General features: G+C 41.7%; 1 protein-coding gene across 1 annotated transcript; it reads right to left on the bottom strand.

Moving 5' to 3' along the window:
* Positions 1 to 1,053: 1,053 nt before the first annotated feature.
* On the bottom strand, positions 1,054 to 23,909 carry LOC146509759 (neuronal migration protein doublecortin-like). Its single transcript, XM_085174404.1, has 7 exons — positions 23,761 to 23,909; positions 19,486 to 19,911; positions 16,836 to 17,176; positions 7,624 to 7,726; positions 4,967 to 5,056; positions 2,585 to 2,682; positions 1,054 to 2,448 (listed from the first exon to the last, which is right to left on the bottom strand). Exons 2-7 carry the CDS (start codon positions 19,847 to 19,849, stop codon positions 2,392 to 2,394), a joined length of 1,053 nt encoding a protein of 350 aa, XP_085030530.1. The 5' UTR covers positions 19,850 to 19,911; positions 23,761 to 23,909; the 3' UTR covers positions 1,054 to 2,391.
* Between the last annotated feature and the right edge of the window lie 1,453 nt (positions 23,910 to 25,362).

The raw sequence follows: 25,362 nt of genomic DNA, 5'->3' as shown, positions 1-25,362 counted from the left end.
ACAGGGTCTTTTGTACAAAAAAATTAAAAACAATTAATGGTGAAGTGAGGTGTCCCTGCTGTTGGATTAGCTGATAATGTTACAGTAGCTGTTTTGCTGGTTTAACAGCGCTCCCTGCAGGAGAAAGAGTGTAGGACACAGCACCAGATAGTGTTGCTTTAGCCCATTACAAAGCTGCTATTTAAAGCTCATCCACAGGGCAGGCACCAAATCACTCCAAAGATGTGCAACTTTGGGAGCGCCGCTTTGTCACAATAGAATAACTACACGGAAATGTCGGGGTTTTGTTCGTTTCTTGTTAAGGTTATTTAAAAAAAAAAAAAAAAAAAATGTACAGAAAGAAAAACCAAACTGATTTTTTTTTAAAAACCATTCTCGATTCCAAATGCATAGATATTAATTTAAAAGAATGCTACATATGCAGCACGTCATCTGTATATTGAGAAATTGGTTGTAGTCACACCTTGTAATGCTGGCAAGTAGGCAGTAAAGTGTCTGTTGCTGTGGTGAATAAGTAGCTCCCTGCTTTGTGCTTCACCATAGTCCAATTTAGAGATTTCTCAGGCTTGATTCCCTGCAAAAATCTGAGAAAACCCCTTTTCAGTAGATTTGCTTGACACACGATGCGAGTCCAAGTGATAGAAAAAGGGAATATGGTGATAGAAATAAAAGATTGCACACAAAAGCTTGGGGGAAAAAAAAAGTGTTTAGAGCTCACGTGAGCAAGGAAAACTAGGAAATAAAAAGTCCTACACAAGTACCCTCAATATAAATTAAACTTTATAAAAATTTAAAACCCACACATCGATTTAGACAACTGTTATGTTTTCATCACTCCTCCCCTCTTAAATTGGAGAACTATGCTGAGCCATGCAAGAAAAAGGGAGATATCCCACTACCGTTAGCGCCCTGATAAAACTAACCGCCTCAGATGAGCATGATTTAAGCATGACATATTTGGATGCTTTTCAAAAGTAACATGCATAAAACTCCAGGTGTGCTTCTTCCACAATATTTTTTATTTTAAATTGCTTAAAATGAAATACTCCCACCTTTTTTTTATTATTATTATTTCTTTTTTTATTTTATAAGTCTTGGTCAAAAACAGAATACTTTGGCTTTGAGACCTTTATTTTTATTTATCATTTCAAACTATAAAAATGTCACCACTACTTGTTGTGAAATCACTTCTAATAAGTACACTGTAAGATGTGATAAACTGGTTTTAAAAAGGGATTCTTCAGACTGTCGATAAAAACTGTATACTGGATGTGCATTGGCTTTTTTTCTTCCTTCAGAAGGGCCTGTTGGATCTTCCTTTGGTTGTTTTTATGCACAGTTAGGTCCTTCAAAACAACATCATGTGCTGCCGCTTGTGACAATCTAAAAAACACAGGGTGGGGGGGTTGTTATGCAGCATGTAAAGCCTACTGTCTGTATAGAAGGTCAAAACAGAGGACCGGCCAACTTAAAGAGGTGTGGGATGCCTTTTCTTTACATAATCGTCCCTGCGCCTGATTGGATAAGATGAACAGCAATTAAAAACGTGAGGTTGAGTGTTTTAGATCTTTGTTATTACATATATCAAGCCGGCAATATGAAATGTTATTAAGGAGGCGCAGTCAGGACTGCATCCCACACGTCCTCTGTCAAGGGGACTTCATTGTAGTTTTTTTGTCCCACTTTACTTTGACCGTACCCTGTATCATGTTAAGCGAATGCTAGACATTGTAGTGACATTACGGAAGCACAGCAATGGACATTGGGTGAGATGTGATGGTGGATGATGATGGATAGCTATACACAGTATTTACAGCAGGTTAGAAAGGCTAAAACTGGCTTAACAGACTTTCTTTGACAAGAAACCTTTCACTTAGAGGGCAGAAGGACATGGAGGAACATCACAAATACGATAAGTGATACAAAAGTTTTGTTTTGTCATTTCTGACCAACACCCCTAAAAATACCCATTTGCTGCTTGGAATTCTGTGACTGAAATGTTTAAAAGTTAGGGTGCGTCCTTTATAAAAAATGTATGTATTCAAAATGATTTTTTTGTTTCCCTTCAACACTGAAATCTGTATGACAGTGATCTGTGAGAACCCTTGAGAAACAGTGCCCATCCCACATAGAAAAAGCAAACCTGGAAAAAGTGAGCTGAGTGTGAGAAGAAAAATGATTTCTGTTCTGTTTGTGCCATTCTCAAGCAGCAAATGGTGTCGTAGCCCTGTTGGCTAAGGCCTTTAAAAAAGAGACAAAGAGTGGGTTATGCTAAACAGGTGGCACTGTGAGTGAAGGTGGAAAGCAGCAGAGGTATAAAACTTCTGTGTATCTGATCCCAAAGAAAAAATAATAAAACTGGAGGGGAGGGTGGCAGCAGGAGCCAGGAGTCTACATTGATTCACCAAGAGAATCATCATCATCCAGAGATAGGGGCAGGTAGAGATCCTGCGGAGATCCAAAGGAGCACAATTACTTTTGGAAACTCAAACTAAAGAGCAAATAAATAAATAAATAAATAACACACAAAAAAGACAACAGGCAACAAGATGAAAGGTCAGGAGAGGAGGAGAGGTTAGGGTACCTTCTGCTTGTTGTTGAGGCCTGGACTGGTAGGGGTGGAGGTGGGGGAATGCTTGGAAATCGGGGTGGACAGCTGGCTGCTGGAGCCCGTCCCGTTGGCTGGGAGAGCCAACACACAAGTAAAGAGTGGGGAGGAAGACAAAGAGGGATGAGGGAGGAGGAGAGGGGAAAGAAGTAGAAGAGGTAAACATAGAGTGGATTAGAAAGTTTGCAAGAGAAGCAAAAAGGAGAGCAAGTCCTGAACTGTGGCCTCATTTGGCCGTGATGTACAGGGACCCTGCTGGTCCAGGTTTTAGGAGGCTGACAAGTTCTGTTTGTTAGGTGACGTTTTATTCACTCGCTCTGCGTCTCCGCGACGTTGCTAGGATTCTGTGTGTGTGGGACACTGTTTATATCTAAGAGCAGTGTGATGTGATGTAGCCGTGAGTGTTAAGTGGCTTGAAAGACTTTTTGTCTATAAGAGATGAAAAGAGCGCGAGCCAGATGGCCGGTCTAAGTTTAAGCCAGCGACTGTTGGAAACACAAGGTGGATAAAGCTTCATTGTAAAGCCGCTGGCTTCGTTTAAACACTCGGGGCAGATCGACAGAAACCCCACAGCCAAACAGAGAAATCACAAGTCCGATTATCCTGGGCTCTTTAAATAAAAACAACTGCACTCTCTGCTCAGTTTGTGTGGGAGAGCTGCTCGTGTTTAGATGTACTGATTTTTGAGACACTCAGCTGTGAAAAGGGCCAAAGACATCAAACGAACACAGAAAGTTGCCCGCACTGCCACGGTTTGGGTCTCAGATTTCTACATCTGGAATATTTATTCGGCTTCTGCAGAAAACCCCTCGCATTGTGTGGTTGTTTTGATTGCACATTACTGCGTGTCATTGTGTACTTTAACGCCGGCACAATGGCAAACGCACACTAATACAAACTGCTATTCAGTATGACATGGTATGCGTGTTAAAAGAAGCAGGAAAAAAAAAAGCAGAGATGTTGGTGGTAGAATAAACTAATCCTCCATTTCAAATGAATAAAAAAAGAGCAGTACTGGGATTTCTAAATACTGTAATACCTCAATACTGCCCAAGTCTGCTGTAAATGAGCCGTATTAGGACACGAATTCTGTAAAGTGCGAGTCTTGCTATGATCACGCCGTTTTAAAGTGTACAGATTCCCTAGCAAATCCCTGAGACTGTTCAATTTTTCATAACATTAAAACATCCATTTCTATTAGGATTCAAAGCATAACTCAAAACATTACTGTTGTTGGGTGGAAACATCTGTTTTATATGGTTGTTTTAGTTTAAAGGCTTTTTAATTTGAGTATATTAAGGTGTTAAGACTTGTTATGCCATAGCAAACGGCATAAACGACAATCATTCCAAAGCATAGAAAATCTAATTTCATTAAACTCATCAGTACTATTGATTAACTGACATAAATATGCACTTCCTTTCATGCCTCACGGGAATTACAAATGTGCTTAATGGGTAAATAGTTTACTGCCTCCACACGATGCTGGCCCACCACCTGCTGTGTTAGAGTCCAGACATTTACCATTGGTGATCAATAAATATCCGTGACAGCCAAAGGACTGAGGAAACCTGTAGAGAGCAGGAGACCTCCTCACCTATTATGTAATGCAGCAACAGTAAATGGAAAAAACCAAACAAACAGGCTATTCCCAGCATGCCAGCACACTTCCAGTTCCGAGCAATCTCTCTTTACAAAAAGGCAAGCGCTCCATATTCCTCAAGTTGTTCTTTTGTTTGCTCGTTTTAAATCATGCCTACAATTTTAATAAAAACTATTCGGCCGCTGAATGGTAAAGCTATGTAAACTCGGATGGTACGATTTTCCTCACATGAAATATTTAAGCGTGAACCAGCTGTAGAGTCTCCATGCTCTCTCGCCTCCTGGATGTTATTATTAAATGTTAAAGTGCTTGATCGTCAAACAAACAGCTCACAGCTGTTTAAATTGGCTTTGTTTACTTTTCATGTTTTATTCATGCTTTTAAAGAAACTACAGCAGAAAGATTATACTAAAGCTCAGAAGACCCACAATAAAGAAAAGCCCCAAGTTTATGCTGAGATTGAGTTTTTAACCATTTACTGCCTTTTAATCAAAATTACACAGAATAAAATTCAGGTAATATTTAGAGAAAACAAAAAGGTGTGATTAATGATGTCATGGCATATTTTTCCTTTCAGATTAAGTCAAAGGTCAACATCAGTTACGTGAATCTGCTACAGTATCATCTTGTATTTTCATTCACTTAAACAGAAAAGACTGTTTTTAATTTTACACCAGCTTTGATTTCTAAGGTGTGGTCGGCTGCTTTTTAAAAAGGGAAGGGCTAGAGTGTAGGTGACATGGTATCGGGCTCACTCGATTCAGCAGGAGACTTGCAGCGCTTGATTGGACCAGGACTCTTGGCTGAACCTCGCTGAGCTTTGGGTCCCTTCATCACTCTGCATTCTGTAAAGAGAGAGAAAAAAAAACCCACAAAGAAAGTAATGAATAACATTTTTTTTCCCCTCCCAACAGAATAATTGAGCTGCTCAAACTCCCCAGTAGGTTTTTCAAAATGTCTGAAATGAACCCACATGAACCCACCGTTCATGCCTCGAGTTCAACTCATTCATTTCTGTTACGTCCTTTTTTTTTTCTCCCTCCAGCAGCTTTTTCCTTTGTTGCCAACCTCACCTCACATTTTAAAAATTGCGTGTAATCAATTATGATACAGGTCTCCCCCCCCAACAACAATTTGGTGTTACAATAAACACAACATGCATGTAGGAATGTGCAGTCCATTCTGGGTCACTGTATTAATCAGGGTAGACAGACTCCAGACACTGCTACTCCTCCCTCTGCATCTTCCCCTCTGTTTGTACCGCCAGGCTCTCTTCCCTCCCTGCCTCCCTCCCTCCTCTCTTCCACTTTTGATGCTAATTATACTATCTGTCCTCCCTTCGTCTCCTGAGATCTCACCACGTCTGTCTTGTCTCCTCTCTCAACCTTCACACACTGTTGGGTACAGACGCACATTCACGTGCTATTGTTTCCAAGGTGTGCCACCACGCATCTGACAGTACCTCAGACTAGCAGCTTGTCAAATCTTCTCAGTGGTCTCAAAGCAGAATAGAGTCTGTTCGAGTCCCTTTTGGCTTTTGTTAATGTTGCAACTGCATAAACAGACCTGCAGGTACTCATGCACTCCTTTCAGTCGGCATATTTATCATAAGGAGTGTGAAAAAAATAAATAAATAAAAGGCTCGGGCGATATTAATCCATTTTGGTAGCAGTAATCATGTGATTGAATACATTTTTCCCCATATAGATCTTTCAAAGGTCATCTCCAGCCCAGAAAATTTTAAAATATTTCATAGCATATTTGTCGTGTGTCCCGTACAGATTCTTAAATTTGAAAAATGTCTGCTTGATCTCTATAATTTGTTATAGATACAGCCATCCATACCGTGATGAATCACAGAGAAGCCAGTCTCATCAACTCCACTGAAGCCAACTCAGAAATGCCTGCTTGAGCCACTCAGCCATTTTATTTAGCATTGGCCCTAAGATTATTATAGGCTGAATGAAATGATTTAGCTCGAGTTCAGTGGGGGAAGTACACAGTTAGAAAAAACAACACAGATCATTATAAACTAACCGGCATCTCCATCCTGCCGAGAATCTTACAAGAAACTTGGGCAAAGAGAAGAGACGAAGGTAACATAATGATGGTTATGAACCCTGCATCAGCACTGCGTTAACATAAAAAGGCAGACTGAATGTTTCGAGGAGAGCACATTAGGTGGAAGTAGGTTGTTAAAAATAGGGATTTCAAGTCTGCGGGGAGAAACTCAGAGGGTCGGCTTTATATTTTCTCTCCTTGACTTCTCAGCAGTATCACTACCAACAGATCAGCTGGCCTAAACCTGTCACAGGACAGATTAATGGCTCTTCTTTTTCCTGCCTTTTCCCATCCCTGCTGCCGGGTGCAGATAAGACTTCTCTCAGTCTCCTTTTTAGCCTCCCTCACACATATACAATTCCATCCACAGAGCATTGTACATGAATAAAACCTGATGAAAAGGATACATTTCTTCATCTCTGTAGACACACACACACCCAAACAGAGTACACTTTGTGGATGCTCATGTGCAGTGTTAATTCCATCTTGCACAAGAACTCTAGAAATTGGTCATAAAAATGTGCAAATGAAGCCATGCAGAGGATTCTTGGACGAATATGTTAACGTCATTTGCGTGTTACAGGTCATCTCTCTATACAGCTGATATTACTACATGATAGTTCAGTTTCAATGTATTTTTTAATTTATATAGCACCAAATCACAACAGCAGTCACTTCAAGGTGCTTTATCATGTAAACTAAATATTATAAAGTAACCCTACAATACTAGAGTGAAAACCCCAACAAGCCAAGGATCCCCTTTGGGCAAGCATTTGGCAACAGTGGGAAGGAAAAACTCCTTTTAACAGGAAGAAATCCCCACCAGAACCAGGCTCAGGGAGGGGCATCCATCGGCCATGACTGGTCAGGGCTGAGGGGAGGAAGACAGGATAAAAACACTGATCCAGCCCAAACTATAAGCCTTTATCAAAAGGAAGCCTAATCTTAAGAACAGAGAGTGCGTCTTGTCTCTTGAATCCAAAGTGGGAGCTGGTTCCACAGAAGAGGGGGCCTTAAATGGAAGGCAGAGCATTCAGCCTTAACTTTTAAACACCAGAGAAACCACAAGTAAGCTTTCAGTCTGAGAACAAAGTTCTCCAGTGGGGTGATATGGTTCTATGAGGGCTTTAAGATAAGATGGGGGGCTGATTAGCAAAGCCCTTACATGCCAGGAGCAGGATTTTAAACTTGAGTCTGGATAACTGATCACTACTGTGGCTTTAAAACAAAAATGGAGATCATAAACTGTTCAACCCCTCCTCCAACAAGCTGCATTACAGTGTGTGGCTACTCGCTTAAGTTGATTTCATAATGGGATGCAAAACAGACCAATTCAATCATGCTTACTAACCATTCTCATCCAAAGAGAAGTCGTCCTGTGCGTAGCGGAATTTCTCTGGTCCGCATGCAATGAAGACGTCATCATCGCCAAAGAAATCTTGAAGGCAGGTGACCTGTTTAGACACAATACAGTAAATTTGAGAAATTGGAATATAAAATATAAAAGTAGAGTCTACTGGCTCTACCGTTTTACTACAAACATAAGAGGCTGTGGACTCAAATATCCCAAACTAATTCCACAATAGCAAACCTGATATTGGAAAGCATGCAGGAACTGTAAAATAAAGGCGGCATTAAAAACCTCACTTTGGGACCAAGTCCCAGATTCCAAGGTATAGTCAAAGTGTGCTGCTAATCCATGGGCTTTGTCTTTAATAACATTCCTTATGTGTATATGGTTAGGCCTTTGAAGAAAGCCTAGATAGTCCTTGTCATAGATTGCAGAAAATAAGACTACCAAGATTCCAAGGCAGAAAAATAAAGCCAAAACCCTACATTGACCAGATGTCGATAGTTGTGGTTCCAAGTCATCGGGTACTATAGAAAGAGTACCCTCATCTATCTTTTATACTGTCCATGGTCGTGGCTGATTCGTGCCAGCCTGTCTAAAGAGTTTAAGTTGCTTTGATGTGGTCACAGACCAACTAATTTGTCCTGTCAGCCATCAGCCTTTTAAATAACTCCATGTGCTTTTAATGATGTTTATCTTAGGTTGTGCTTCGCTAAATTGTTGTGCAATTACCATTGATGGTTGACCACATACAGGAGCTTCCTGGAAAGGTGATGTACAAAAAAAGCTGCCAAGTGGGTGATACGGTCTTCTAGGAAAACACTGATTCGGACGCACAGACAATAGAAAATACTTTACTGAACACACTCAGGCACAACAGTGCTTTGAGCTAAACTCTAAGAGCAGCTAGCATGCTAACCTGCTAAATAAGTTAATTAGCAATAAAGATGCAGCAGAATGAGAAAGCATGGAGGCTCAGGCATTTAGCCCCTTTCATTGCACCAATGTGTTCAACTGAATATTGATCCACTGTCCATACATAAAATATAAAGACATTCTCAATTGTACTCCTGTTCCCTCCATTTATCCTGGAGTTTATAAGAGTACATGCCGTAATGGCAATGCATCCAACATATTTTTAAAAATCAAATCTGTACCCGATTCTAGTGACAAGGAAAATTTCAGGGACCACCAAGTCCTTCATATTCTCCTTATAAATATCTGCACAAGTCCGGCGGTTGCGGAGGTGTTTAATCTGAATAAAAGACTGACGGATCTAGGTTAGGAGCATGTCACTAGCAAACGTAACATTTAAAAGGCCAATCTTACTATAGAAGCTAAGATTATGAGTTTGCCAAGAGTACTGCCAGCTCAAATGTCTATCACTATATTCTAGATATGAAAATACACACACACACACACACACACACACACACAATAAATACACTCAGGTTTACATGAATGAAATCACTAAATAAAAACTTCCGATCTTCAGGTTGTAGCAGACCTGTGTGTTTTGCTCGTCTTGTTTACATACCTTTAGATTCATGTAACAAAACATTAACACAAAAGGCACAAAAACACCAGACAAATGATAATGTTACACCTTTACTGTAATGTTTAAATGATTCGACTTCCTTCCCCGGGGTCTTTTCACTCTAAAGCAGCTGTTGACACAATATGGCTTACTGAGTGGACAGATGTCTTTGTGCCACACCTTCTCCCCCGTTCTCCATTATATGGACTCTGTTACCAGCTCAGACACGCCTATTAAAGCCGTTCAAGCTCAACACTGCTCTTCTTTCTTGTGCTGATGAGATCCGTTACAAAGCATATCAGTCAAATTTCCACTCTGCCTTTCAACACCTGTTGAAATCTCTTCCTTCTCGTTAGAATTATAGGATCAAAGCACTACTATAAGTGAACTACAGATAACTTGCCCTGTATTTACAGATGGAATTTGCTTTTTTTTTTTTTTTTTTTTTTTATTTAAAAGCACGTCAATTTTCACCAACACAAGACTGTCTTAGAGATCCACATGCTGAAAAACAGCCCCATGTTGGGGCCCATGCCAGGTTCAAGATGCATCATGGGTTGCCACTGTGATACACATTCAAACTATGAGCTGCGGATAATTTGGGATCTCACCACCCCAGCAGCTGCAATGTTGGTTCTCCGTCCTGCTAGACAAGCTAAAAGTGTGTGGTGGTGACTTGTTGGCGTGGCATCCAACAGCTGTACCCTCCTCTGTGCCCCACAATATTCCCCCCAACGCGGGCCTTTCAGAGCCCTGCCGAGCTACAGAGATGGTGCTTCGACTCCAGGGATCAAAACCTAATTGGTTTTTCAGCTCGGGCTAATTTACAGGCTACACACTTGGGTTCTCTTTAGCGTTCGTTATCAGGAAATTGGATACATACATACTACTTTCATTAGGTTAAACTGTTGTATGGCAAGAAGGGCACCTGACAGTTAATCATAATATGGAAGCATTAGTAGGTGTTCTTTCTACCCTTAAGGCGAGTGGGTGGAGGAAAGGAGATGAAAATGGGCCGAAACAGCGTGGGTGGGTAGACGCTACTGCATGTTTTTAATAGCTTTAGGAACAGAGATGATTAAAGGGATAATGTTTTAATCCTATAGACTGCTACTTTATTCTTTAACAGATCGCTACTTAAATTTAAGATTCTGGCTGCCTGGCACGCAAGACCACTTTAACTTCCAACAACATGTCTAATCTCTGATGGGAGAATTCAGTATGAATGCTTCAAAACAAAAGACACTGAATGGGATTAAACATTGAAATTTCTGAACAATTGTACCGCTGCAAATAAATTTAACTCATACTGGCTTCCAAAGCTAAACTCCTCTCCCGTTCTCTTATCAGAGGCTGAAAGGAAATTAGCCTTACGTTCAAGCTTCCATAGTAAAAAAGAAAAACACCCCAAAAACCCACCAAACTTCCTATCTGATGAGGAGCTTTGGACTTTTAAATGTTTTCAAAGTCCTAAATCCACATTTTGTATGATTACAGTGCCAAACTCTGCCCAAACCTCCATCTTGCGTCAAACAGTCAGCAGCCCTGTTGTGTATTAATAGTGACTAACACTCTATAAAATTGGCCTGATAAGTTTGTACAGTTGGCAGAAATTTGTGAGGAAAAAACAAAAAAACCCACAAACAAAAAACTGATCTGCATGTGATTAGATCAAATGTAAAATGTCAGAGTCCATTTAGAAACATGGCATGGATGAGGAAGGCACATGCTGGCTTGGGAGCGCTTAGGTTAGGAAGCATCCTCCCTCGATCTGAAAAGGTCAAACTCACCCATCTGGCAAAGGGGTCAGTGAGGAGGACAATGAGCTGACCTGATGCCATTTTACTTAAATGGATCAAAAGCGCTGTCATACTGCATTTATACATATTACTCTTGCACTGCACATGTCAGGGTGAGTGTACCCATCTCTGCATCTACTGGGGTGATGTGGGTGTATTTTTTCTAAAAAACTGGCTCTTTACAGACTCCAGGTGCCCTCCACCCTCTGTCCCACCAAGCCCATCCCTAATCTCTGCCTCACCAGCTGTCAGGTCCACATGACCCCAAGGAAAAAGGGGAAAAAAATAAATAAATAAAAAATGGCAGCCATGCAGGAAACCTCCAATAACAACAACTGAATTATTCAGAGTTTCTTTAACCCAACTGGATGATGGTCTTCAGTTCCCCAATGCCAATTAAAAAGTGGGTGGAACCACGTACTTAATTTCTGCAAAACAGAAACCTCCTGGGGTGAACAGTAGCTTTACCTCTCAGAGGTTTCTGAGAAATTTGGCTCCATATGTGCAGCACAACAGGATCTCTATGAAACTATTTGGAAAAAGCATTGTAGGATAACAGTTTTAGCCACTGTCATAAAACACGACTGATATTAATAACATAGCAAAATAAGTGCTGTACTTGCACAGGATCAGAGCCACCCTTTACCACAACTGGGGGTAATCGGTACCTCAGCTTTCCAGCATATGGCATGCTACACATTCTTGTTTCAGGTGCAACTAAAATGCCTTTGTGCAAAGCAGCAGGGAGCATTTTCAAACAAAGCTATGCATCCTTTGTCTTTCCCCCCCCCCCCCCCTTTTTCTTTTAAGGACAGCTGGTTAATATTGACTTCAGCTCGGCCATTCAGCTGCAGTCCGAGCAGAAATGATTCACAAAGACTTGCATCCATCCATTTGTAAAAATAGTCACAATAATTCCTGTCAGTGCAAAAGTAAAGCTACTCAGTGCTGCATTCCAACAATTTCACTAACCACTACTTACCTTATGAACAGTAAAGACTGAACATAAGCTTTAATGAGTCAACAGAAGGTTAAACACTGGAATAGAGTAGTGTGTAACTGATTACACACATCTGATGTGCTCTGCAAAGTATTTTCATATCAGCCTAAGGAAGAAAAAAAAATAGTCTAGTGTAAAACAGGCTGAGGAGCAAGAAAAAAAGGACCTTGCTTTTTTCAGCCTATGGGTAAAAACGCCCACAGTCTCTTCACTGAGCACACAGACCTGATCAATATCAGTACCTCTGCACGGAGTGGAATATTCCTCCAAAATACACACTCTCCAGTTTGTTCATTTCAGAAGAGTATAAAAAAAAAGCAGCATGTCAGATTATCTTTTAGGACAGCAGCAGCTCAGGTATTGATAGAATTTCAGGACAAATTTAGTAAATCGAAAAGAAAAGAAAAAAAGAGGGGGGGGGTGCATTTGGACATCAGTAATTGCTTTACATGAAACTGCTACCAGTTGCCTTTCTGACCCATCTATGACCTTCATGCACCAGCGTACTGCTTGAGCGTTACCGTAGGTGCTCTGGATGCATTTGGAGCACAGATGAGCCAGTTAGACACAGATATCTGCACAGTCATGGGGACCAGCTGGTGCCTGATGCTGTTTTAACCCCACCCCCCTCGACTCCACGGAAGCAGGCTTTCCATTTCGCTGACTGATGTGGCCTTAACATTATTAAACAGTGCTTCCTCTTCTCCCCCCAGGTCATGCTCACTTGTTGATGTGGTGCTCGTTGCATGAAAGTGGGGCTGTTAGAGGGAATAAGCATACATGTACAAGCTTCTATGCCTGCTTGCAGTGCCTCATCATGAGGGACCACGCCCCTCCGTCACCCTGCCTGTCTGCTTGCCTCAGTCTCGCTGCATTTGCGTGCACGTGTCCACACGTGCACGCAAATGCAGTGAGCTGCTGACGGATGAGGACTAGAGGGCAGGGCAGGTAAGACCCAGCGTAAAGAGCACACTCAGCGCATTACAACCATTGTCACAAACTGAATCCATCACGGTGGAGCTTATTGCCATGACAACTGCTTCTGCAGTATGGCAAAAGCAGACACTGCTAGAGCACTGATAACCAGAGAAAAGCAGGCTTTTCTTGCCCGTTAGCAGATGTATTTTAGTCGTTAAGAAGCTTTGAACCCGAGCATACATCCGTCTATTAATTCAGTGAATAATTTGTTACCATAGTTATTAACCGCTAAAGTGAACTGCAATCTTTTGTTCTCTGACAATAACAGCGCGACCTTGTGCCTGAAGCATCCATTCCCCCCCTCTGTGATTGTTTAACAAATTCATTTTAAATGTTAAAACAAAAAAAACAAAACAAAACATGAAATTACTGTCAATGCAAAAAGAAAAGCTGATTTTCTGCCTGTGACTGATTCAGTCATAAATGTAATGCAGCCTCAGAAAATAGGATTTTTTTTAAATTGAATACTTTTTCAGTCACATCTTACTTTCTCTTAATCTCAAGCAAACCTTAAAAACTAAAGATCCCAACCTGAGTCTTAATATTAAACACTCAAATCCGTTACAAAGCTCTCTGCTCCAGACTTGTGACAATGCACCAGGACAAAACGACACAGCAGCACAACGCATCATCAAGACGTTTCACAAATGATATTTGATTATGGCGTCTGTTAGACAATAACCTTTTCTTAAGTGCAATTCAAATGAGCAAGCAGTGAATCTTAAATGCAAATCAGAGCCAGTCTCCTCTGCAGACACCTCTATAAAGGGGAAAGAATATAAAATGGCTGCCAGCAATTAAATAGACGCTCTCCAACTTGATGTAGAAGCAGTGAGGGCAAATGAAGTAATGCACTCCCCCCCCCCCCCCCCCCCCTTCATAGACTAAGGGAATAATTAGCCCCCCATCAGTGCAAATAAAATGATCCTAATTTGCTGTAAGGATGCTAATCCTGAAGCCACTGGCCCCACCCTTCCTGATTGGGCTGCAAAGCAGCAGCATTTGAGGGAAAAATGGGAGTGATTTTGTTCACAGCACTTGCAAAGAGGGGCGAGCGGGCTGTCTGCAGAGTCCATTAAGGAAAACAGGAACGTCAAAGCATGAAAAGCAGCCATTTTAAAAATGCCAGGAAGACAACCTGCAACGCCTTCTCAAATTTTGGGCACCAGCAGAGGTGATAAAAACCACACATACATACATACACACACGCCAGAGTGCTCACACAAGTCACACCCAATGATGGAATGTAAGCAGGTAAAATAAACATGACATGTGGTCTCTTTTTTTAATATTTTAAATACTAAAGGGTTGCTTTGATAGTAAACTCTCACACCCACTACAGGATGTGGTATCTGACAGACCGGTCCACACCAGCTGGGCTCTCTTTGTGCCTGGGATGTGGTCTCCTAGCAACCAGTCCCAGCAGCTATCGCAGCGGAATGGGAAGAGGAGGATCGGCGCAGAGTCAGGGAGGGGTGGGCACTGCATCAATATTGCTTCTACCATATCACCTCCACCACAGAGCAGCTGCAATGTGCCTCTGCACACAAAGACGCCATAATAACGTGCACTGCGTTTCTCACATTTCTGTGCATTAATGTGAAACGGGGAGTCGCAGGCAGGAGCAACAGATCAGCAGACGTGAATTGTGAAAAAAAGCTAGAGCTACCATGATGGCAGCACAATCAATATGCACTGATTGGAATGCCTGCAATATGATGGCTGTTGATGGTGTGACCACAATTCATTTATCATTATGCATGTGTGTGAGGGAAGAGGGAGGAGGGGAGGGATAAGGTGATTTCCATCTCCTGCAGGAGCTTCTGGAGAAAACCAGTACAAGACCCGGGGCGGCCAGACTGCACCCAAGGGACAGAGCATTAAAATCAAATAGCCTCCCATCTATCATTTCAGAACACCTCCCCTCCTCCAAGACGCAACTCTTTCCAGCATTATTAATACAAAAAGAAAAAGGCAGTTCAACATGTAAGAGATACCCCAGTCAGTAATACATTTGTAATCAATAAGACAGGAAAAGAGGGTTTGCGCCTAAGAATAGGCAAACATTTAACCATATCAAAGAGAGGATTGAGGAACAGATGTACACACACACACACACACACACACACACACACACACACACACATGCTTGTTCCTCATCCCTGCATCTGCCAATTTGCAGCGCTTCACACTAGTCTGGAACTCACAGGTATACAGGAGTAACGTTATCATGAGAAAAGCAAGATCAGTTATGCTATTACGGTTTAATAAAGTCAAAAAGGTCACCTCTGCAGACATAAATCTGAAAGCACAATCCTCTCCATAGCCAACCTTTTTTGTAATGCCACACACACACACACACACTGTTCTTTACAGTGACATCTCTTGATATTAAGGAATTAGTTAAGCGCATCATCTCAAACCTTTCCACAGCCTTACAGCTGGGTGATGCTGTATGGTTGCAGCTGCGCTTTAAAAGCATCCCAGTAAAGTGTGAGCATGAATAATATATTATGTTCTTTTAGCTTAGCTGGTGTGTCGAGTAAACAATAGCATCCCCAGGGAACGACTTTTAGGCAATATTAAAATGTGCGTGTGGGCGTCTCATGCGGACATTTGTTGGTTTTAGGTAAATTCATGCGGTTAAAAATGGCAGCTCGGTAAACTAGTATATATGTGAAATAGATACTTAAATATAATATTGGTACAGTGACCATGTCCCAGTCTAATGGATTCTCCCACAATTGGCAGCCAGTTGGGTTCAAGATCAACAAATAGCTGATAATTTTACCTGGTTTGACAAACTGGGCAAGTCATATAAAAAGACCAACATTGCAGACTTCGAGATGATAGACTAGTAATCCTGTTACTGTGCAGGTTTGTCTATACCTGCATTTTTACCCTACACGTGTGCTGTAAGGGTAGAAATTGAGCCAAAAGGGTAAAATACAAAGATTCAGAAAATAAGGCAACCTCTTGGCCAGTAAGGATGTCAAGCTTTTATCTTAAAATTAGAACAGATGAATGTCAGCACTTTCATTCTGGAATCATTCTTCCAAGCACGAGAGGATGTCTTGACTGGATGTTCGAACAATGGTCATTCGGTGTCACAATGTTTGCCTCCGAATGGGAACAAAATGGCAACAATACAGGGCCGGGCCCTTTTTGCACACTATAGTGGGAAGACGACAGAACTTCGCAGGACTTAAGCTTTTCAAAGCCAGATGGGACTCAGAAATACCAGTGGCCTAAAAAGAAACCAGCTGAGCAACAAAAGTGGCAGGCAAGACTCTAATGTCTCTGACCACAACACAGGTGACTAGGTCGCATCAGAGAAAAAAAGTCTGAAGACAAACTGCTGACAGCGAAGGTCATACAAAGGTTGTTCCCACAGACGCTTGGAGTTCTCATGGAGCGACTATGTCATTGTTGGCTGAGGTTATGACAGAACAATAGGATTTTGTGGGCATCTTGTGTCACTTTTGAAAGTCACTGGAGTTAAAAGGAAACCACTGATGAGGCAACATGATCGTTTTGTCTGGTTTTTTACATTTCTAAGCAAATTATTCTGCTTCCTGCTTTCTCTTGATCCCGTTCATCACTGCCTGTGTGGGGGCAGATGTATGAATGACACACTGTCCTCAATCCGACCACAAATTTTCCTATTGTGCAACCTTGTTTACATACAGTACTGTACTGCCTTTATTTCACTTATTTCACAAACAGAGGGCTCTATCCCAAATTAAACAAATGCAGACATAAAACTCCATCCGCAGCATGGTTCATTTGAATTTTAGCAGGTTAGACATTTTCATATGCACATCACATGCCGTAAAGTCAGATTTTCAGCAGCACATGTGAGCCAATAACTTTATATCACGGTGTAAAGTGACAATACCTGCTTGCCATCCAGAGTGTAGATCCTCTTAACCACGCCACTCTCCAGTTTAATGGCCTCCGTGATGTCAGTGAGCACCTGCTCAAAGGAGTGTGCGGTCTTCTTATTGAGCAGGAAGCGGACAGCTTTGCGTGGCTTCACGCCGCTACGCATGACCGTTACGAGCTTGGGTCGAATAAAGTCCTTGGTCTCCCTGGACTCACCGGCAGCCTTGGCAGCTAAGGACTGCATGTTCTTCTGGCTTGCTGAGGCCTTTACATTCACAGACCAGTTGGGGTTGACGTTCTTTGTGTAGTCAACTTTCTTGTAGAAGTTCTCTGATGCGCAAACATAGCTTTCCCCTGCGGAGTCAAACAGAAATTGGGTTAGTGTGTCGTAACACACTTATTTATTCAACTTTGGCACCTGAGAGTCCTGCAGCGTCTCTCTACTCAAAGATTTGAACCTTCAGGAACTTTCAAGACTAGTGGGAGGAAAGAAAAGATTTTTAAAATGACTGAAAATCACTTTACTTTACAGACATTAGCATGGCTGCTGAGGTCTTGTTTGAAGTTCACAGACAGGCTGTGAACCACCAAACTGCATTGCCAGGAAAATTTGGATCACTGGATTGCCACAAACTTACCCCATTTTACCGAGATGGCAGCACCATTACGACAAATACCATCAGAATTAACTCCTCTCCACTCAGTATGGAAACAAACTTGTTTCATGCTTTACCACTTTGGATCAGTCCTTGATTTGAAACCTGAGGTAATAAGATCAATGTAGACTGTTTAATAAACATGTGTCAATGATTGCTCTTCATATACCGAATGATTGCCATATTTTCCTAAAATATCTGCTGTATTCATCATCAGTTCATAGTTTTTACTGCAGGCTAGACTTTAAAGACAAAAGGCTGCTGGGGGACAGAGGGAGGGGAAAAAAAATCTGGCAAAAAGGAGGCAATCCAGAAGGCAACAATTAGGCCAAATGTGGAGAAATTGCAGAAGAGACAAGAGGAACAAAACAGGATTACACTGTGCAGAGGAGATTGAACAATTAATTATATCTCACAAAAGGAAGCACAATGAAACAGCCCCGCCACCCACAGTGCTAACTCTGCACCTCTGCTCGACACACATATACACAAAACATAATACACACACACACTCCTATCTCTCCTAAGCAGCTCAAGCGGCAGAGATGATCACCTCATTTTAGACAAATTAAGCTGCAGTTTATCTTCCAGCTTTACCCAAAACTCACCCTGTCTACCTCATCCCTCAGCAGCCTTAAAGGAATCTCGCAAAGTCAAGTCTGTGTGTGAGTGGAGAGAAAGAAGGGAGAAGAAAAAAAAGAAAAAAAAAAAAATCTGGGATGTTTTACTTTCTAAATATTATACCTGAGAAACCCTCATTCAAAAAAAGAAAAGGGGGGGGAAAAAAGACAGGACTGGGGTTTAAGCAGCATTTAACTAATATCGTTGCTCTCACTTCATCCGTCTGACTTTCCCCCTTTTCAAATTGCAAAACCTTGTTTAGTATTATCCCTCCGACACATCCCATGTCACAAATTCAGCTTCAGGCTGCTGCAAATGAGCGACAATTTGAGTGGAACAGCAATTTGCGACAAGCAGGTCAACACTTGGATCATCCAGTTTGATGTCGAGCGAAGATTTCCTTCAGTCACCATGTTTGGCAACTTTCACTACATAAATTTTTGGAGGCAAATGAATCACTTCTTGTCCTAGCCGGTGTTCTGGTGCCAAATAGAACAAGAGCAATCACGGTGGCAGCTGCTCTTAAGGGTGTCTACACTACTCCAGCTATCAGACAGAAATGCAAGCTGAAGAGCTCCCCAGATTCTTACAGTAGCTATAATAATCTTGACTGCTGAATCAGAAAAATCCAAAAATCATAAAAAGGTGCAACTTCAATTTATTTGGATTTCTCCTCACCGTTGCTATGGGTACTGTGGGAAAGGTTTAATAAATATGCATAAAGAAATGTAGCTGGTGGTTTCTTCAATGATGAGATCCTAATGATTTCAATTAACAAACTGCTCTCTCATGCTGAGTGTAAAGATCCAACTTTAAAGTACAGAAGGAAGCCCTCTGAGAGTCTAAACTCAACACTGAATCCCATTAAGATCAAGACAGAAGACCCACTTTCAGCTTTATTAGCTGCAACAGGAATTCCCCAACAGCAAGATGCTAAAATACAATTTACATTTAAGAAAGGAAAGAGCATGCATGTGGATGTTTAAAACAGATTGGCTCTTTCACTGCATTGCCCCATTTGTCTCAATTTTTTTGCCTTTGTCAAAAGAAAAATGTTTTAAACAACTTCTGTCAAACAAAACTGCCCAACTACCAAAAAAGTAGACCAATGTCAGTCAACTGCATAAACAACTCTTTAGACTAGAATTTAGTACTTCATATGGGAGATTAGAGAAGTCTAGACTGAACAGATTAGACTTGTAATCTCAAAAAACTGCAAGTTTTATGTTTCTTTCTAATACTTCTCAGCAAAGAAACTGGCGGGTATCTTGATGGCCCACCTTTTCACAGCGGTTCTAGCTTTACCAAAACCTTACAATGCACCAATATTTCATGGTGCTAAATCATATACTACACATTTGCTTGGTCCTGCTGGAACATTTTTACCTTCCTCTAGGTCATCCAAGGTTGCGATCTTGCGTGCACCATCAATAGTGAAGATGAAACGCACACCCTGTGGCAAATTGATGTGGTCGGAAAGCGAGCGCGTCAAGTCGGCCAGGAGAGCATCAAAGGTGCGGAATCGGTCGTTGGCTACCGCGTACACGATGCCTTTGAAGAAGCGGTCTCCGTTGCGATAGAAGCGCACCTTTTTGGCTTTCTTCTCGTTGGTGAGGGCCTGCAGAGTGCGTGTGCGGTAGAAGCTGCAGTGGGCGCTGTGAGTAGGGCTGGGGAGTCCATTCATACGCCCGCCCCGCGGGGTACGAGAGGCCTTGTCTCGCTCGTCAAAATGTCCAAAGTCTAGCTCCATGATGACTGAAAGTTATGGTGGTTGTGACAGATGTGTTGGGGTGGTGACCAGCTCCAGAGAGTCTAGGGAAAGAAGGAAACAAGTGCTTGTAATGTATCACCAGATACTGCAGTAGTATTATGGTCGTATGTTCATGACATTTCACTCAGAGCAACATTTAATTCCATGATTGTGACTTATTCATAAATCTGCATCTAAATAAACCAAAATCCAGAGCTAGGTGAGGATTAGGCACAGGAATGAGATTAAGATGATTAGCCAATTGTATCGCTAATATTAAAACTGGAAACCAATAATCACTGAACTTAAATTTGTACAGTCCTGCCCTGGCACTGCCCATTAATTGTTTTCTTCTAAGACAAGGAGTATGTGTGCACTCATGGCATCTGAGGAACTTAACACCCAGTGGATTTGCTATTTTTAATTCCCCTGATATTTATGCAGTATAAAACATGTATCCAATATAAAGACAGTATAAAAACATGGACATATTTTATAAGAAATTAAGAAAAGAAAAATATGCCGATGCAGATCGGAATGCCACCAGGTGATAATTGTTGTTGCAAAAAGACTTGAGAAAACAGCTTTCTGACTTGACCTCCATCAACACTTTCCTATGAATTTATGGGTTAGACACTCATTCTGGGTCATACCAAATTAAAAAAGAAAAGAAAAATTAAGTCAGTTTTTAAGAACCTTGGTCATACCATGTTTCAGACTTATGAAACCACACACTCATTCGTTAACAAGTTTTCAATTACAAATCGTTAGCCAAGGACCATATAGTTTCACAATCTAATCTGCTCCTCCTCGTCTGATCCATTTTTTGCAACCAAGATGGTGAAGGCGGAAACAATAATGCTGAGGCTTCAAAATGGGATTTGAGAAATTAATGCATGACATCTTGGTAGTAACGTTCATGCCCCTGTATTTATCCCACTGTTAGCAGGGAGCACAGCTAACAGGCTAATGTTTGCCTCCATTTTCTTCTCTCCTAGACTGTCCTCACATCAACTATTTCAATAAAGCTGCTCTCATTTAAATCATTTTCCTTTTTTGTAGTTAACCAACATAATGAGCATTACATTATTATGACAAATGGAGCCCATTAAGGCTTCATGTTAACCAGCTGTCATTTATAAGCCATTTCCAAAGCTGGCACTGTGTGCAGCTAAAACCCTGATTTAATCATGATATCTAAAAGGGAAAAAAAACAATGCAAATAATTCAGAGACAGCTGCAGGTTATATTTACACAGAAAATAGTCACTCAGACACAGCAGCAACGGGACACTTTCTCACATTCACTTAAATTAATTGCATAGCAGCCATATTGGTACTGCCTTGTTTTAGCTAAGGTATCCATGGCAACAGCCGGCACACCATTCTTCCTGAAAGAGGCGTGGCCAACCGGTGCATTTAAAGCTACACGTACTAAAAACCGCTGGTCATCAATCCACACTGCATGTCAAACTAAAACTTTGTCACGCATGCATTAACATTTTAAAAATACATGCAACACGGGACTTTTAATAAAGACTCTTTGAATTTATACACATAAAGTTGTATGACCCTAAAACACTCCAGATGCAATGAGTGTGGAGCAGTACGTCTCACTGACTGTTAGAACCACACTGCTTTATGTGGCATGTAGCACATGATAGCTCCCCCTCTTCTTCTGAAGTCCGCCTACAGACACCTCTGTGCAGCTGTCTCACTTGGCCAGATGAATCAGTAAGTGATGAATCAGTAAGCTAACCACTAACACAAAAGGTTTTGGAAATAATGATGATGTCAACTTGTATATTGTCCCGTTAGATATCTGAGATATCAGTGATATCAACGGAATCACAAGGAAATTATACAGCTCAACAACTCAAAAAAGAAAAAAGAAAAAAAGTTTATTCTATGAGGTTGACTGCCCAAGGTTTTATAGCAAAAGAAGTAGTCTGCTAGTTAACCTTCCACCTGATGACCACAAATAAACTCGCCAAAGCCACAAAAATTCATTGAAGAGCATCTTCAAACTGATACTTTTTCAACAGCTGACACACAGACACCCATCAAACGCCCACACCCATTCACATGAAAGGGGAAGTCCAAGGTTTAAAGCCCCGCTCCATGAGCAATGTCTCCCCAATTTAAACTTTAAAGGAGAGTATTCTTTTTAAAAACATATTTGACGAGACTGAGCCGAATAGCACAAATGTGAAGTGTCACTTTTCTGTCACTTCTACGGGCCCCGATATCCTCACAGGACTTGTCATTATTGACTGAAAGGTCACTGGTCTTTGAACACAACTCCACTCCGAGTGGCATTTTAACAACTCAAGATTTGACTTTGACATTTTTCAAGTCACTGAAGACAGAATTCATTTGGCATCTTCTGCCACTGAAAGTCAATCTTGCGCCGTAATATGAGGCAGGGGTCCTCCAAATCATCAGGGAGTGTTTCAGTGGATGTGTGTAGTGAGGATATGAAATTTTAGGTGTCATTGTTTTGCAAAATTCTCAAACTAAAACTAAGCTTTTCACTTCCTTCTTCACATGCGAGTCATCTGATGTACAAAAAACACGGTTTGCTGCTTTCAGTAGACCCAACATGGTTATATGAAAATGAAGAAAGAAAAAAAAAAAAAAGGAAGCAGCTTGGAAAACAATAAAAATTTGGGGCCCCACCTTTTAACAACAAGCTGTTGTGCTGTGATATTCATTGCAAACATATATCCAGCCCTGGTGCTAATGTTAAGAAGGCTTAAACCAATTAGTCAAAACATGCACACAAACTGGTGAATGACACATGTCACAACCCATAATCCTCCACTATCCTGCCTCTTTCAGTACCACATATGATTACAGCACTGTATACATAACCATACTGGCAAGAGGGGGGGGGGGGGGAATCACCACCCATCCATGTGGCAGGTCGACACCCCCCTTTCCCCACAAAGCATGCTAACCTTTGGCTGATCTGCTGACTGGTGTTTTATGATAAGCACACTGACAGGGGAGGGACTTCTGTGGACTGGGTGCTCCTTAGCTGACAAAGGCCAGGTTTCAAGCCCATCTGCTGCACTAATAAGCAGAGCGAGCAGTGACCCTTCCCCAGAAAAGCAACCACTAGGACAGTCCATTGTCTCAAACAGGGTGCCTGCCTTTAGAGTGACATCACCATCGCTGCTGCTCCTGCTGCAGCCGGCTCATTCTCCTGCTCAAGTCCAGAAACTACATCCTCCCACAGCTTTTTAGTGTTAATCTGCACGGACACGACTGTTTAAAGATCACCTCTCTTTGTGGATGACACACTTGACGTTATCAATCAATAAATCTGGTTAAAAATATGCGCGCTTTCCCCACTTCCAAATTGAGCGCAAACCTGGACACCAGGCAGCACTGCGGTATCATTGTGTGGTGTCATTGATATATTTGTCTGGTTCTGTGTTCCTGACTGAGCCACCCACACCCACACACACTCCTGACAAACCAGCACCACATTATGACTCTTCAGTCCGCGTCAGGAAAATTGATCTGCGTGCGGTATGTCTCACACCATCACACGGAAAGGTAGGTATTAAAAAAGAGAGAAAGAAAAATAAGAGCCACGAAAGGAAAAGTTTTATGACACTACTCTTTTCATTTATGATGGATGGAGTGTGGCCACATGGCAGAGACAGCAGCTTAAAATGCAAGTTCTTCTTGAAATGAAAGGGGAGGGTTGGGCGTGTGTACGCCACAATCCACCTGCTCAAGCCTAAATAAAAAAAAAAGCCTAATATAATCCCTTCCAAAATGCAAAAAATAAAATACTACAATGACATTCAAAGTTGCCCCCTGAGATCACTGCAATGTAATATATACTTTCTTTAAAAATAACTGAAGTCTGCTGATTATCCCACCCAGTAGCGGACTCACCTGCGTCGCTGATTGCGGAGTGTGTGGGGGAGTGGATGTGAGTGTGTGAGTCGATGCTGCAGGATAGCGGCACGCCGTCTCTCCCCTCGCCTTTGTCTGTTTCCGTCTGAGTGCCGGAGTCACTCCTTGCTTGAATCGAGCAGCCACTGGGTCCTAAAGAGCAGTGGACCCGCCCACTGAGGAAAAAAACTGTAGGTGCCAGTCAGTGTGGGCTGGGGTGGAGCTCCCATCAGGGTCACCAAAGGTAGCTCTAACGAGCAAATGAGCAAGAATTAAAGGTGGGGATTATTTACAAGTCATGGTTGAAAGATGAAAGCGGCTTTTATCATGTGATGTGTGAGTGTGAGGCAGATCTTTCTGTTAAGATGGGAGAAGAAAACTTATTCTTTTTTATTTTATTTTTTCCTGTAAGAATTTCAGCTATTTGTTTTATTTTGAAGATTGTGGCTTTTTGTGAGTGAACTGTGAGAGCTGAAGCTAAGGCATCACGAGTTTCAGACAAACCACAGTCTGATGCCTTTGGTCTGGTGGAGCTCTTTGTTAGGAGCAGATAAAAGCTTGACTAACTCGCAGTGATTGTATTTGGCTTTTTGTGTGTGTGTGTCTTCTCCTAAAGGAGGATTTCATTGTCGGTGAACTGTATATTAGTATCCCAGAAGTTGATTAAACATCAAGACTGCCCATGTTCAAAAGGGCGGCTTGCATTCAGGCAACTTGCTTTCTTGCAGAACATGTGCATTGTGAACATTTCCCACAGCTTCAATGGAAGGTGATTGTTTTCTGACTTGAATTCTACTTTTCAGTTGCGTGTTTGCTCTAGTGGTAACAGGAAAAATAAAATACCTGATAATGGGTACGCTGACCCTAATGGAACAAAAGTTTGATTTTGCTTATGAGGCAGTTTGTGCGATGCAGTGTTACACAGAAATCATGCTGTCAAACAAAGAGGAACTCGTGCTGCAGAAAGCAGTTACTATGCTGCTCGACAACAAAAAAAATAAATAATAAATAAAAATTAAAGGAACACTTTGAAACCGCGTCTGATCTCAGTGGGAAAAATCATGCTGCATATCTGTAGTGATGTGTACTTATTAATGTGTTAGGAATGAAAGGATGCCACATGGTTTGATGGAAATTAAAATGATCAACCTACCGAGGGCTGATTTCAAAGACATTGCATAGAGCAGAAGGCTAGTCCATATTGCAGAAATGTCATTGCAACAACTCAAAAATAGTACTCAGGAGTTTGTACGGCCTTCCTGACATTGTCATGTACGCATGCCTGGCAACATCATGCTCCTAAGTTCACAATGGATGGTATCCTAATCGATCTCCTCCTGGATCAGGACATCACTGAGCTCTAAGGTGCAACCTGTTGGCAAACTAACCATAACCTCCCAGAGGTGTTCTATTGGATTTAGGTCAGGTGAGCATGGTAACCAGTCAGTGGTGTCATTTCCTTCCTCCTCTAGAAACTGCCTGGATACTCTCACCACTTGAGGCCCGGCATTTCTATGGACCAGGAGAAACCCAGAACTGACTGCACCATTGCAAAGTCTCAAAATAGGGCCAAGAATTTCATCCTGATGTTTAATTGCAGTC

This window comes from Neolamprologus multifasciatus, chromosome 10 (assembly GCF_963576455.1).
Source record: "Neolamprologus multifasciatus chromosome 10, fNeoMul1.2, whole genome shotgun sequence".
Lineage (NCBI taxonomy): Eukaryota > Metazoa > Chordata > Actinopteri > Cichliformes > Cichlidae > Neolamprologus > Neolamprologus multifasciatus.
The sequence above is the reverse complement of the archived record's forward strand: the minus strand, read 5'-3'. Positions and strand labels throughout refer to the sequence as shown.